At 41.7% G+C, this 15,746-nt stretch overlaps 1 protein-coding gene across 4 annotated transcripts in view; it reads left to right on the forward strand.

Moving 5' to 3' along the window:
- Afg2a (AAA ATPase AFG2A) overlaps positions 1-15,455 on the forward strand; it is a 174,279-nt gene extending 158,824 nt beyond the window's left edge. For 3 of the 4 annotated variants that reach the window (XM_034499853.2, XM_034499854.2, XM_076932318.1), the window contains exon 16: positions 15,101-15,455. In XM_034499853.2, the coding sequence (XP_034355744.1) occupies positions 15,101-15,277 (177 nt within the window). In that variant the 3' untranslated portion in view covers positions 15,278-15,455. The remainder of the gene's footprint in view (positions 1-15,100) is intronic. The other variant, XM_076932317.1, reaches the window with a different exon arrangement.
- Positions 15,456-15,746: the final 291 nt, after the last annotated feature.

Here is a 15,746-nt window from a genome sequence, read left to right on the forward strand (position 1 = left end):
GTTCACAAAGAAGCAAAAGGCCTGGCTCAAGTCACCCATCTAGCCCACTACAGATTTTATTCCTGACCAGGGAAAAACTGTCATGTCATCATAAAGTGACAGCACACACAATTTTACTTTATATGTGCCCATACCAGGCCAGTCAGAGACTTTTCATGGGATTTTTGATCACTTGAACTATTAAGATGAGAACATTTTGGTGGCCAAAACTGTTATTTGTAGAACACAGGAAGTATGCATGGTTATAATTGCCACCATAGAGGGGAATGAAGTACAGAGAAAATTGCACCTATCAGTCATGACAAAAGCCAGTCACGGTAGCAAAGTCCACCATCCTCCCTGTTCATGCCTGAGGCAGGGGGATCACTTGAAACTAACCTGGGTAACATAGACCTTCTCCCCCATGAAGAAAAATAACCTCAGAGAATTCCTGGTGGCATTCTGGCCCCTGCTTCCAGTTGGCACTCTGAAATTTTCCACCACCACCCCACACTTAGTTTCTAACAGACCCAGTCTTTCCTAAAAATTCCTTCTTTAATCCAGACTACCTTTCTGTCCCTGCTGTTGAATTCTATCTAGTACACCACAGATATAACAACTAATTGCAAATATTTGAAGAAATAAAAGAAGTTGAAGCGTAAACTAGAGTAACTGGCTTGGGAGCATTCACAGATGCAGCGTGCTATAGCACCTTTTTAGTACAGCTTTCCTTTTTGTATTGTCTGTGAAGTTATAGATACGGAGCTTGAAGGACATCAGGATTTGGAAAAAAAAAAGATTAAAATTTCATATTTCTGGGGGTAACCCTAAGTTTAACATAACTTACATGGGAATACGTAAATACAGGGGTGTTGAAATTCTATAAATACTACTAAAAGAGAAATCATCAGAAAGATAGTTTAAGATATTTTGTTTCAGCATGTAAAATCTCATTTTATGGCGGAACTTTTTTGTTAAAAAGGCACAGCTGTGTTGCATTGCTGCCAGAATAGTGGGATCTTAGCAGCCCAATTACTTTTAAATGATGAGCAAATTCCAGGACTCGCAATTGCATGCACTCTAGCACAGTTGTTAAATTATGCCACATCTTGAGGGTGTGCTTTCTGCCAGTGAGTTTGAATGTACTAAATGAATGTGGGTGTTCTTACTTCAGAGAGACCAGAATTGACGGAGAATGGGCAGATCAGACTGATGAAAGAATAGAGACTGCTTGCTTTCACATTCTTCATATGTTACTATAAAACATATTGAATACACTGGAGATCCATAGTTTCAATTGTACCATGATCCCTTTGTCCAGTGAATTTATATTTCTGTGGGAAAGATACTTAGGAATATTTCCTGGGCCAGGCAGTGGTGGCGCATGCCTTTAATCCCAGCACTTGGGAGGCAGAGACAGAGGCAGGTGGATTTCTGAGTTCGAGGCAAGCCTGGTCTACAGAGTGAGTTCCAGAACAGCCAGGGCTACACAGAGAAAACCTGTCTTGAAGGAAAAAAAAAAAAAGGAATGCGTGCTCACTCGTGTTTATATATTTAGAAGTCGGAGTGTTGACCTAATTTAAAATGCTATAATATGCATGGATATAGGCCTGAGATTTACTCAGATTCTTCCTCAACTCATCAGAGACACCAGCTGCTGCATTCCCCATTACGCTGGTCTATCTTCTGCTATAGTTGTTAGGTACTTCCCTTTCCTGTTTGATCTTCCACATGATTATTAATGTATACAATCAGTAAGCATCCTTAGACTCATCTTTATTGGACCTCATGCCAAACCTTTTTGTTAGGATTCTTGCAAAGTTTGAGTAATAGTGGTCAAGAAAGGCTGATTAGTTTGATATCCATTAAGTAATGGTAGCCAGAAGAGCATAGTAAAATGTGTTTTGATTAAGACTTTTCTTCTCCTGAAGATCATCCCCACCCAGCTTGAGCAAAAGAGGGCAGTTTAGAAAATGTCCTATCTTCTTTGAAGTATGTCACAGCTGTAAATTTTATTGTTAAAAGCAAGAATTGGGGCTGGAGAGATGGCTCAGCAGTTAAGAGCACTGGCTGCTCTTCCAGAGGTCCTGAGTTAAATTCCCAGCAACCATGTCATGGCTCACAACCATCTGTAATGGAGTCTGATGCCCTCTTTTGTCATGTTAGGCTTACATGCAAATAGAGCACTCATACACATAAAGAAATCTTTTTTTTAAAAAGGAAGAACTGGATTTCACTGTTAGCTTCTACTCAGTAAAATTGGAGCCTCCCCCCACCCACACACACACACACACACCTTCTGAGTGGACATGTAAAAAATAGAGTTTAAAGTTTATGTGACTTAAAAGCTTTCAGATGAGACTTGCTGACATACTAAATGTGTGTCATGTTACCAACATACACACATGTATGTACCTTTCCTGACAGATTATCACTGATTACATATAGTTAATGCCTGCCACTTAGAAATTCTGATCTTACTTAGCCATTTGATTTTACAGTTCCTTTACTGTGTATAATTTGTAATCTTGCCCTAGCATTTTTTTATTTGAATAAAAATAGGATGGATATAAGTCTTTCCAGTAAAGATCTAAATAAATGCATTAAGTTATATGTATGAACAGATAGAGAAATTTTCTGGACACAAAAAGGAGAAACTAAGGAAAGAAAAAACTATGTCCTCCCCAACCTCAGTAAATACAAACATGCAGATTCTGGTCTCAGTTATGTAAAGAAGGGAAAGTAGGCCTGATGAGCAGAGACATGAACAGTTTAGAGATTGTCGCCCAAAGCAAGCCCAGAATTCTTGCCATCAGTCAGAAAAGAATTTCAGCACAAGCCAGTATGAAATAGAGTTAGTAAAAGAAATATTAAGGGGCTGAAATGACGATTTAGTCTGTAAAGTACTTGTCACATAAGAGTAAGATCTTGTATTCAGATCCCTAGCAGCCGTGTAAAATCTGGGTACAGCAGCCCCAGTGCTGAAGAGCAGAAGCAGGCAGATCTCTGGAGCTTTCTGGTAAGCCAGGTAAACCTAAATTGATGAGCTCCAAATTCCATGAGAAGAACCTGTCTAAAAAATATGTTGAGGAGTTGGAGAGATGGCTCAGTGGTAAAAGCACAGGCTGCTTTTCTGGAATCCCAGATTCAAATCTCAGCACCCACATAGTTGCTTAGGACTATCTGTAACTCCAGCTCCAGGGAATTTGATACATTCTTCTGGCCTTCATGAGTATTGCATGCATACAGACATACATGTAGGCAAAACACTTGTTTATTTAAAATAAAATATAACTTGAAAAAATGATTGTTAAATAGCACTTGGAAAGGATGTCCAGTGTCAACCTCAGCCTCCCTGGGCAAATGGCATGTGCACACATCGACATGAACACATACATACACCCTTCACTCATATACACAAAGAAATTCCAATACAGCTATTAAGCACAAGGGTTAAAAGAAAGAGAGGTGCTGCTCTGGAAGAAATTAAGACAGACCACAGAGCATGGGTGTTGGTTTCTTAAAGATGAGTTTCGCTTCTTAGCCTTAAAAATAGTCATGTAGAATTTTGGTTATTTTTGTTAATGTTTGGTTGGTTTTGAAGTTGATATCTTCAGAGGATTGCTGGGGAACTAAATGAGATAGTTCTTACAGGTACACCACAAAAGTCTAGATTATGATAAAGGAAACATTGCAGTTCTTCACTGTAAGCCAAGTTCGCAGTCTTGTTCGAGATTTCCAAAAAATGTCTAGGAGAGAAGTGAGGCTAAACTTGATGGTCATGCAGGCTTAGTCCTTAAGTGTGGTTCACTGCTATCTTAAATGAAATAGCTAATATATGAAAGCAGTATCTTATCTCTGTGTCAGCAACCTTCACAGTAGATGTTAATTTTCCTCAGCTGGAGAGTCTTCAACCAGACTCAGGAGTGATAGATAGGCTCTTTTTCCTTCCCTCCCGTGTCCCCATAATTCTTCCTGGCTTTCTGTTGTGACTCTGAGATTTAAGGAGGTTTGAAATGTGGTTATTATACAACAGTGTAGTAGTTCTTTACTCCCTTTAGTTCATGAGACCTCTTTATTCTGTGATGAGAGCTTTGAACACACTTGAGTCCATTGACAAGTGGCAATGACTATGGCTAGTGGGTGTTTTCACAGGTGTCAGCTATATGCTAAGGCCTGTCTAGATAGCTTTGAACCCTAAAAGACTCTAATATATGGCCAACAATAGTACAAAAAAAACTGGTGAAAACCACTTGAAATATTGCTAAGTGTATTTAAGAACGATAACTGTTGATTTATAATTTGAGTTTAAACATTTTAGTGTCAACTTCTATACAAATGTCTTGTAAAACAGTGTAAGCATTACCAGTCAGAGGAAAAACACCTCAAGGTTCAAAAGTGAAGATGTATGAATTTATTCTGGATTTCTGAGGATATCTAATGAAAATTGTGTTCTTTGACTTAATTTAAATGTATTTCTGTGCTGGGCAGGGGGAGGTGTCCTTTCAGGAAGACTACACTTTCGATTAGAATGATGTACATGAAGTAAGTGTAAGGGTTGATATACTTTCATTTATTTGTCCCTAGGACCTATCTCTAGTTCCCCATTAGCTGACTATATATGGGTTATCAAGCCTTTCCTCTTCCTATTTAATATAAATAGCCATAAATACCACACCATGCTAAAAGTGATGTCCGCATGTGGCAGCACAGTACTTTAATTCCAGCACTCAGAATGCTGAGGCAGAAAGATCACCATGAATTTAAGGTCAGAGGGCTACGTAGTAAAACTGAATGAGTAAATGAGTGGTGATCAAGTCAAATGCTGATCGTCAGGCAATAAAGATGAGAACACAGGACAAGTTCAGACTTCCTCAGCAGCAGTCTCTGCCATGCCCATCTCCAGAATAGTGGCAGAGAGAATCAAACCCTCCACATTTATTAGGGTTTTCTGGAGCTACATAAAGAGACCCAGTCTCAAAAACAACAAAAACTATGGTGCTTGTTTCAGGGCTCTCCCAACCAGCAAGGTCCCACAAATGACACATCACAGAGTGTTCCTTGTGCCTAGGATGATGGTGTCTTTTTAATCCAGGTTATCTGGCTTTTCCAACAAGGGGCGAGGACTGAAAAGGCAAAAGCTGGTTCTTGTGTATCTTCAGAGATAACAGACTTCAGCAGGAGGTCTAACATGCTAGCCTGTGCTGTCTAGGAAATAGAAAAGGGCTGGGCTTGTAAGGCCTTCACAGAACTTGGACAGGGAGTAGACATTTAGTATAGATAACTCTAAACCTTGATAGTTGTGATATCGTGGCACAGTGAAAGCAGCAGTTAGTTATATTTGAAACCAGGGGTGCGTGTGGGCTGTGAAATACCTTCCACTGAACACCAGCACTACACTGAAGGTAGACTAGAGGAGAGGCCCTTTGAGCACCTGTGAGTTGACATGAGCTTTGTGTTTTACTGCTATGTTTTCCTGGTACCTGCTACCTTGTAGGCAGTCAGATTCTTTGAGTGACCAAAGAATGGGGCTCCGGCCATCTGGTCCATCTCGGCACTGCATTGAAGTAATTCCTTCCTACCCTGTTCTATTCAGGATAGCTGTTTTCTTTTCAAAACCCCTTTTTATCATGTTACGGTGGTTCCACTGAAGCTGGAAACACTTAAAATCCCATAGGAACTAATAATATTCTGGAACTTTACAGCCCCAGACCTCTACAGGATAGTTGATCTGTGTGTAAATTTTCCTTTGTGTTTTTGTTTTGTCTTGAGATAGAGATCTCTACTTCAGCCCAGGCTGAACTCACTCTGTGGATCAGGTTGATGAACGAACGGTTAGGTAATAAAAGCTCTAAACTGCAATTCTTGCCTCACATTTTAAAGGATAAGTGCTTCCGTGCGACCTATAATTAATCCCTTCTACCACTCAGCGTGGCTCCCTGAGCGGCTGGTGGTTGTGCCGGGTTCGCCTCCCTGTATCTGTAAAGTTCCCACTTCATCTGCCCCTACTCCTGCCGAGCCTGCTGCGCTGCCTCAGATCCACCTTTCAAGCTCGCCTTTCAGCTGGAGTTCAGCTGCTCAATGGCCCGCCCTCCCTCCCATCCACAGGCGCATAATCTCCCAGGTAGTCTCCTTGAAGCACCTCCAGAGCATGCTGTTCACAAACAGCAAGACACCACTCTTACTGGGTTCCTAATCCCTTCCACACACAGGGAAGGAGGTCGCAGGGCTATGAGAGTGAAAAGAAAAGAGAAGGGGGCGGGCGAGCCAGGACAGCACAATGTCCTGCCAGTGCTCCAGCGGCTGCGCCACAATCAACGCCAGCTGCAGCCCAATTAAGCTCAACAGGTCACAGGTGTTCCAGACAGAAGACGCTTTTAACAAAACCACTTTCTGAGAATACCTAAGAATTTTTTAAGCACTGCGGCCCGTTTCATTTGGTGGATTTTTTAAAAGCTATTTACTACACTTGAAATACAAAGAAGCTGAGATTAGGCCTTGCTGGATGGTGTGCTTTCTTCCTGCCAAACAGCAGGAGTAGTCCTAACAGCTTCTGGGCCATTGTGGGTTCAGTTTACAGCTGCAAGGAAGGAAAAGGTCTGTTGAAGTCCTGCAGCCTGCCCTGAGCAGCTCACCAGCTCCAGCAAGGAGCAACAGCATGTCTGTACCTTTGTACTCTGAAATCACTATCTCTCAGGTGCACTGGAATTTTAACTATACAATGTCTTAAGCCATCCTGGGGAGTACTGTTAAACAGGGTATGAATTCAACTATCAAGAAGTAACTTTTCAAGGGAGAAGGGGTGTGTCTGAGATGTAGCTCAATTGGTACAGTGCTTGCCTAGCATGAAGGAATCCCTGGATTGGCCCCCAGCACAACTTGGCATGGTGGGGTTTACCTGTGACCCCAGCACTGAGGAAATTCAGTATCATTGTCAGCTACGTACAAGTTCAAAGCCAGCTATAATTCATAAGACTCTGCTGGGTGGGGTTTCATTTTGATGGACTAGAGATGTGTAGCTTGGCAGTAGAGCACCTAAAAAACAGTACTCCATTCCATCACTAAAAAGTACTGTTTAAAAAAGAGACAGAGTTAGGGAGATGGCCCAGTAGTTAAGAGCACTAGACACGTTTGGTTCTGAGCACCCTCATGGTGGCTCACAAAGATCCAGTTCCAGGGAATTCAGCTTCCTCTTCTGATCTCTCAAGTACACGCATGTACATACATGCAAGCAAAACGTGTGTGTGTGTGTGTGTGTGTGTGTGTGTGTGTGTTTATTTAAGTACCCTGCCATGGTGGTGGACACATTTAATCCCAGCACTCAGGAGGCAGAGGCAGACATATCTCTGAGTTCAAGGCCAGGCTGGTCTACAAAGGAAGTTCCAGGACAGCCAGGGCCACACAGAGAAACCCTGTCTTTTAAAAAAAAAAAAAAAAAGAGGAGGAGGGGGGGAAAAGAAAAAATAAAAGGGCTTCCCCCATCTAAAGTCACCTAGTCCATTTGAATCTGGATCTGTTATATGTACATATCCACCTCTTCTCTGTCCAGTATGAAGGTCTACGTGTTAGATGACCTATTGGTTGTGTCACTTTGAGGATAACAGTACTTTTTGAGGTAGTGTACCAGAAAAGTTAGAACTTAATGCTTTGGGGCCAGAAGCAGCTCCTGTTCCTTCCCCACTTGCATGCTAAGACATTTGCAGCAGAACCCCAACTCCAAGCTTTCAGCGTCCTTTGTGCTTGCTTCCCTGTTGTCACTGTCACTGTCACTGTGCTTGTCTGGTAGCAGAGTATAGATTCCCCCAGGCCTTGCCTGGACATGGAAGCAACTACTTAAGTTACTGCTTCTGATGCTACATTCACCAGAAAAGACTGGTTCCACTGTGAAGCTGAAAGGAACAAGGGAAGGGACTGCTCTAGCACACAGGGAATAAAAGTTCAGGAAACTGCCAAGCATGTTCATGATCTCCTTCCTGTTGACTACTTTTTAAGTAGACAGCATTTGCCTGGACTTTTTCTTTATCGCGTTTTAAAGAGCATTACTGTCTTCTCAGAAGCCATGTTGGTGTTAATGTGTGCTGTTGTCCTGCTTCTGTTTTGCTGTGCCCAGACACAGCAAAACTCTGCTTCTCTGGTGGGTTGGAGAAAAGAGCCATAGGCTATATATAAGAGGTGTCCTTTTTCTCCACAGTGAAGTAGGACATTGTTCAAAATTCCACACAAATGCCTCTTTGCCCTTTTACATTTAGAAGTAATTAGATTTCCCAAGGCTCAGTAGTCATCCTAGGGCACTGCTTCCACATGCAGTTTGCAGCAACACTGTTACTGTGTGGTGCTAAGGGTACAGCTGCTCTAGGAGCCCACACAGAGAATGAAATTCACACTCACACAAGCCTCCATCTCTATTGCCAACTACTTTCCTCACTTAAAAAGACTCACTGTTAGGTGAACCTGGTGATTTGTAGAGGGTTTGAGTAGCAGACTCTTCCTCTTTGGTGTTCATCTCAAATTCACCTAATTTTTTGACATGGTGTTCCTGTGTGTCCTGAGTTTTTATTAGATAACTAATCACCAACTCTATTTTAACTGCTGAATAAATGAAAAGAAAATTTGTGATGTGTAGGCACCAAATAAAGTGGTATGGCAGCCACTGAAGCAAAACACATCTTAGTCTCTGGCTCTGATAATGAGATCTGGGGCACAATCTACTAGTTTTGACTCATTTTTTTTTCATTCACACAAACATGTTTCAACCTCCCAACAAGGCACATATGAAAATATAGGTTTCTATCAATTCGTCAAAAGTGAATGAGAATATTATACTCTTTTGTGTTGTGTAGCCTGCTAGCCAAAGTACCCTTTCTGGCAGCTTGCCGATAATTCCTTTGAAAAATGAAATTGCACCAATGAGGAAAAGGATGGGATTCTGAAGAAATTAAAGGCTGGCTTCTAAAATGCTTTTTGCTAAGAAGCTCAAGTGGCCCAAGATTTTCTCTCTCAACAGGTTAATATTCCTGACCGTCTGTGAGTCAAATTCATCCATTTGTCTACTACACATCTTCTCAACAGAGTTTTTCTGTGGCCTCATGAGAAAAGGGAAAAACTGAAATGATTCGCTGTTGCTGAAACAGTCCTAGACTCTGTCTGGTTTAGGGCATGGTTGTTCTTTGTAGAAACATCAGTCTGTGCAAACACAAACCCATCTCATTGAGTGGTGGTGGTGGTTGTTTTTTTTTTTTTAGACTTTATTATATAAGCTACCAAACAATTTTAGTTTAGACTGAAGGCCTTTCCTCAGAGGTCTCGTTTCCAGATAGACAATGTGGGCAGCTTTACGTGAGAAGCCCTCACCCTTCTGATGCTTGCTGCAGAGGCAAGGGTCCAGGACAGACTTGCTGGTTGCAGGGTCCTTTTCACCAGGGGGAAACACCCATTTGGATGTTTGCATGTTTCATTTTTAGCAAACTTTATTCAAGTCCTTCAAACTAATACATATTACTACACATTCGAAAAAACATCCCATCCCTGTGTGACAAATCTTGATATCCTGAAAAAGGGTCTCTCAGAAAGAATCCATTTGTATTCTTGACAGAGTTTCCAACTCTTAACTTTTACAAAAGTGACTGAAGCCACCATAGCAATGCAGACCAAAACACATGATAATAAGCAATGCTTATTGTTTATTTCTTTTCATTTTAGGAACTTGAAAATGTAACTGACAAGAGTATATAAAATACAAGTAAAGCACTACAGAACCTGGCCTCAGTGTAATAGCATGCATATGTAGAAGCCTTAAAATAAACACATAGGGGCTGTGGTTCTTGTCCGACTCTTCTTAGCTCTTCACTATGTCTATTCCTCATGCATCTGTCATCAGCCCCTTTCCCTTTTGTCTCTATTCTGAAATACAAGAGAGCAGAATTTAAGGGATTACAAAAAGGGCAAGAACCATGCTATTGGCCTTGAGTAAGTTTTTCTGGTATAGTTATACAAGATGGCTCATTGGGTGAAGGTGCTTGTTGCTGAGCCTGACAACCTGAGTTCAATTTCCAAGACACACATGATAGAAGAACTGACTTCTGCCCTTTGTCTTCTGACTTCCACACTTCCACACCCTTGAGAAATAAATATAATAAAAGGAATTTTCCAAAGAAAAAGAATATCAACAGAAAAACTTAATATTCTACTAAAAATAGGAGAGGAGAAGAGTTCTGTAGGAAACAGTGGGTGTCTTTGTCCCATTCCAAATACTGTGTCACATTGACTAATTGATGGGCACTACCCAGTTGCTATTCGCAATCCGGGTGTCTGTGGAATCACATATGAGGCACATGGATTTGTAGGACAGGACTTTCTCACTGTGTCTTTGTATATTAGAAGGGTCAGACTAGCTCCTAAGACCAGTTCTATAAGGGTACCAAGCCCATCCTTGCTGGTGGAGGAGGAGTGGCCTACTCCCCAGAGGTTCCACATCCTAATGCTGCTACCTTGGAGATTAGGCTCCAGCTTGTGAATCTTGAGGACAAACCACTAACAAGTGGGATTCAGTAAACTGGGCAGCTGTCATTGCTGGACTTTGAAGTCTTATCAGCTTCCCGAATCGTCTGCCTATTCCCTGAGTGGAGCAGACCATTTTATGTTGGCCTGGACTTGTTTGATCATGGAATACTGGTCATTTGTATCTCCCAGGGAAGTGTTGGCCTAGTCCATTGGAACTACATTTTCTTCTTTTTCTTTTGCTGCCATAGCACACACATGGAAGTCAGAGGACAACTTTTGATAGTCATGTCTCTCTTTCTACTATGGACTCTGGAAACCAAACTCAGGTGATCAGGCTTGTGCAGTGAGACTTTTACCCACTGAGAGACCTCTCCAGCCATCTTACTTACTTTTATTCTAATTAAATGCTGTCCCCTCCCCCCCCCATTATCTGTGTGTGTGTCTGTGTCTGTGTCTGTCTGTCTGTCTGTCTGTCTGTCTGTCTATCTTCGTTCCAAAACAGCAATGTCTTTCTTTCAACACAAAATACTATGGTTTTCCTTCCTGTCAATGTGTGTCCATCCCCTGCTAGTATATGATAACAAAAGACAGATACAGTTCCTCTTATACTTGACCTTTTGTAGTTGCTGGACAGAGCAGCTAGTGCATTGGTGTTGACTGGGGAATAGCAGCCTGGCTAAGGAATCCGTACTGCCTGTCCTGTTTTTTATTGTATACTGCAAAGTACATGTGGTATAAAAGCAAATTAGCAAGAAGGAATTGTGTAATTGGGTCTTCCAAGCATTCCTTATCATTATACAAGATAAAGATACATGTTATCAAGGAACAAGGTAAATTTTATTAAAGTGCTAAAACTCAGCAGTAGAAAATACTAAGGCAATTCCTTCTAGAGGAGTCCAGTTGGTGACACCATGGCAGTGTTTTATCTAGAGATGAGCTGAGATCTATGAGTTGAGTTACCAGAACGTTTCATAAAGCTTCCAGTTTACAGTCCTGTAGTAGCCACATCCATAGCTTCTTCATGGGCCCTGGACTGCATGCAGATTGGATACAGCTGTCTTCCTTCAGAGGTTCTACAGAACCTCCCATCTAATCCAAATGTTCCCACCTCTCCATTTCAAAGTTCTATCCCACAATGTAGATGAAATGTTTGCATTAAAATCAAGGCCATTCTCAGATGTTATTACATACCAGAAGCTCCAGATTGTAAGTGTCTACCTTCAAGGGAAATGCTTTCTTTCTGTTCCAATTTAATCACTGGATCCTGACAAGAAGCTAGCCAGACCAGATCATTTGTTTTCTTTGCCCATTGTACCACAGTCCTATCCACCAACTTGTCGAGAACCAAGCTCCAAGCATCCTTTTGATCATCTCCTTTCTTATCAAGTCCCCCTTCCCAACACCACCACATTATATGTACCTTTCTGTGGTCAGTATGTGCTTTTGTAAGTGTTCAAAACTTAAGGCATCAGTTACAGAGCCACTGAATGAGTATAGAGTTGGTGTTTGTCTAATATTTATAGGAGATATTCAGAAAATAATTATGTTGCTGGGCTGTATTTTCTAGGACAAATCTCAGATTGGATCAGTAAAATGTACTATTGACCCAAAGTCTAGCACTTTGTTCTTTCCCTTATCAAAGAGAGAGCTACACTCTGGATATATTCTCTGTACTATTAGAAAGGAAGGAAGGGATACTCTAGCATCCAGCACTCCAGGCTTCTCCTGTGGTGCTTAGACCTTGTCTGGATGAAAGAGGTGCTTCTTAGGTGAGTTGATGGAAGAACTCTCCTATTAAGGTCCCTTCACCTCCCTTTATGGAGGCTCTCAAATTCCCACTGGAATCACCATATTACATTTGCTATGTTTTCTGCCTTCGTAATTTTGTAGCCACTTTATTTTCAGAAAAGTGTAACCACTGTAGTTAGCTTATGTGCTCATTAATAAAGCCCAGAACTAATAGTTACACTGTTGAAATTTGACAAAGCCATACACACACACACACACACACACACACACACACACACACACGTATATATCCCCACATCCCCACCACAGCGCGCGCTCTCTCTCTCTCTCTCTCTCTCTCTCTCTCTCTCTCTCTCTCTCTCTGTCTCTCTCTCTCTCTTTCTCTCTCTCTCTCTCCCTCCCCCCCCCGTGTGTGTGTGTGTGTGTGTGTGTATGTGTGTGTGTGTGTGTGTGTGTGAGAAACCTGTCAAAGCAGGCTACTAAGTCCCCTAGAAAGCTACTTGTATCTGCTTGACTAGCTAAGCAGAGGAACCATTTTCAGTTAAGTGGGCAAACTGTTTTCACTTAGCCTTCATTCATCTGTATGGGGTATAGCTAGCACCACTCATCATTCTTTTTTTTTTTTTCCCCTGAAAATTGAAAATCTCTTTTCATCCAGTGGGCCCATTCACCACAAATGCAGTGGATCTTTGGAATACTGGCTTCTGCCTGCTTCAGCTGTCTCAAATCCAGTGACCCTTCCTTTCCTAGTGTTTTCCTCTCACAGGCTCTCCTTCTCTCTGTATTAATTGTAACTTCTCTCCAAATTCTTCTCAGTTCTCCCAGCTTTCCTTCCTGAAGAAACAGTCTACTTTTCTAATATTACTAGGAGTCAAGAGCTCATCAAAGAGATACAGGAAAGAAATGTTTCATGTTCTGGGCTTTATTAATGAGCACATAAGCTAACTACAGTGGTTACACTTTTCTGAAAATAAAGTGGCTACAAAATTTCGAAGGCAGAAAACAGCAATGTTTGCTGATCATACAGCAAAAGTTGAAAGAAATGTACAAACTCTGTGCTGTGATAAGGGGTGCTGGTTAGCAGGGCCTCAGCATGCAGCATAGTACCTGTTAAGGGCTCCTCCCTCCCAAACTTCACAGCCTGTCCTTAGCCAACTGTGTTGGAAATGGGGCCAGAGGTGGAGTATCATGTCCAGGCCACACACACTTAACAGCACTTAACGTTTGTCCACATTTTGCCCCTCCACTGGGGTGCTGGGCAGACAAAACACAGAATTGTAGGCTGCATTTATCCTGTGCCACTACTGTTGGGTGCTGGGCTTGAGCAAAGTGCAAATACATGGCTCAGGGGGTAGGAAAATGCAGCCTAGAATGTGGAAGGTCAAAGCTGGGGTTCTGTGACTCCCAGAAATCCAGTAGCCGATGGGAAACCACACAGAATTGGGAATGGAGGGTTGAGGGTCCCAGACCTGCAATCAAGAGCCTGGGGCTGTGGGCTCCCAAACGCCTGGACATCCAGGGTATCACTGGATACAGGGGAATAGAGTTGGAGGCCCTTGGACTGAGAACTAAGACAGGGCCAGGGGAATGGGGAACTCTGGCTTAGCTCATTTGTGATTGTCCTTAAGTTAGCAGCAGTTGTCTGGGAGTGCAGAGGGGTCTTCTATGGGAGACTTAGATTGCTCTGTAGGCGAAGGCCTTCTCCATGTGAGGTTCCTGATGAAAGAGATAGTCCTTGGTTCCAAACTGTTAATTGGTTGTTCATTGTGGAAAATGGGTACATACCACCCTTCTTAGGGTATACCAGAGATTAAACACCTTTTGTAGGGAGGAATGTCCTTGTAAGGGAAGCTTCTTGGCTAAACCCTCAGGGCCTCTAGATACCTCATTAGCATGGAGAACTCTGTTTGGATTACATGACCACAGGTTACATTTCCTATGTGGGAAGTTTGACACATGTTCCAGGCCAGGAATCTGGTAGGGAACAGGGAGCTGCCTACCATCTCAGGTGGATGCCTGGGTGCCAGGGACTCTGAACCCATTCAACTATACCAAGTTTTCTGGCATAGTCCACTTTCCCACACGCCTGCTTGTTATATAGCTTTGTGCAGGCTCTAGTTTGCTCTGGAAAGAAGGAAAGAACAGACAGCTCTGTGTACAGTTGCTTTTTCCATATGTAAACTTAAAGGTTTTGCATAACAAAATGTGAGGCCCTGGATCTATTTATAGCACCACCAGAATACCAGACATTAATTTGAGCAATTCCCGAAGTGATGTGTTCATAGTGCAGAAGTCACACCACATGTCAGAAGCTACACTCAACATCAAGTCTCACCAACATGGCTGTCTGAATGGAACCTGAAAAGGGACACATAGACATGCTAACATGGAAAGCCCACAAGGACTCAACCCTACACAGTAGCTAAGTAATTCTGAGAGCAAGAGAAATAGTCTATCCCCAAAGAAGAGCACACAGAGATTTTTTTTATTCTAATTCCAAATTATCAGCCCTTGAAACATAAAAAGAAAGGCTATACAAACTGAGCAAATTGTACTTGAATATTTAGAAGTACACACACACTCAAATAACATAGCAAAAGAGGCTATAAATTTGAAAGAGAGTGGTGGGGTACATAGGTTTTATAAAGAGGAAAGGGAAGGGGAAAATGATGTAATTATAATCTCAAAAATAAAAAGGGTTTTGGCTTTTTTTTTCTTTCCAATACAAAGTTTCTCTGTGTAGCAGCCCTGGCTGTCCTAGAACTCTTAAAAGGGTTTTTTAAATGTCATTCTAGAGATAAATAAGTTGAAAATAATTTGTCTACAAAAGAGTACTAACTGTTTTCTATCTCCTTTTATGGTTCAATTTCAGATCATAGCAGTCTGCAAGGAGGCCGCTCTCCTAGCTCTGGAAGAAAACATTAAAGCTGACTGCATTATGAAGAGGCATTTCACTCAAGCCTTGAGCATTGTGACACCCAGAATCCCAGAGTCACTGAGGCGCTTTTATGAAGATTACCAAGAGAAGAGTGGGCTACATACAGTCTAAGAAATACTTATGTGCATATATTTTCTAGAGAAAAGTTTGTTTCTAAATTTTGTCTTGAGAGTGTTTACAGTTTCTTAATAGGTAAATATTTGAAATATCCTCACTGGAGTTGAAGAGCCAGAATGTTTTGAATCATTCGAGTACAATAAACATTTCTCTGGGCATGAGTTCAAACCAATTTTACCTTTTGATTTTCAACAGTATATATTAACCCTTGTATTATTTCCTTACTCTAGAATTCTTGTCAGTGTGGGATAAAAGAAGTTTGTTTTATACAGCACAGAAGATGTATTTGCATAAGGACATCATGAAGAGTATCACCAGGTTTCTACTTTAAAGATAGGATTTTGTGAAGCCCAGGTTGGCCTGTAACTCTGTATAGCCAAGGAGGTTGGAGGTTGTGACCTTAAACTTAAGACTCTGCTGCCTCTACCCAGCAAGTGCTGGGATTATAGGTATATTCCCCTGT

This window comes from Arvicanthis niloticus, chromosome 4 (assembly GCF_011762505.2).
Source record: "Arvicanthis niloticus isolate mArvNil1 chromosome 4, mArvNil1.pat.X, whole genome shotgun sequence".
Classification (NCBI taxonomy): domain Eukaryota; kingdom Metazoa; phylum Chordata; class Mammalia; order Rodentia; family Muridae; genus Arvicanthis; species Arvicanthis niloticus.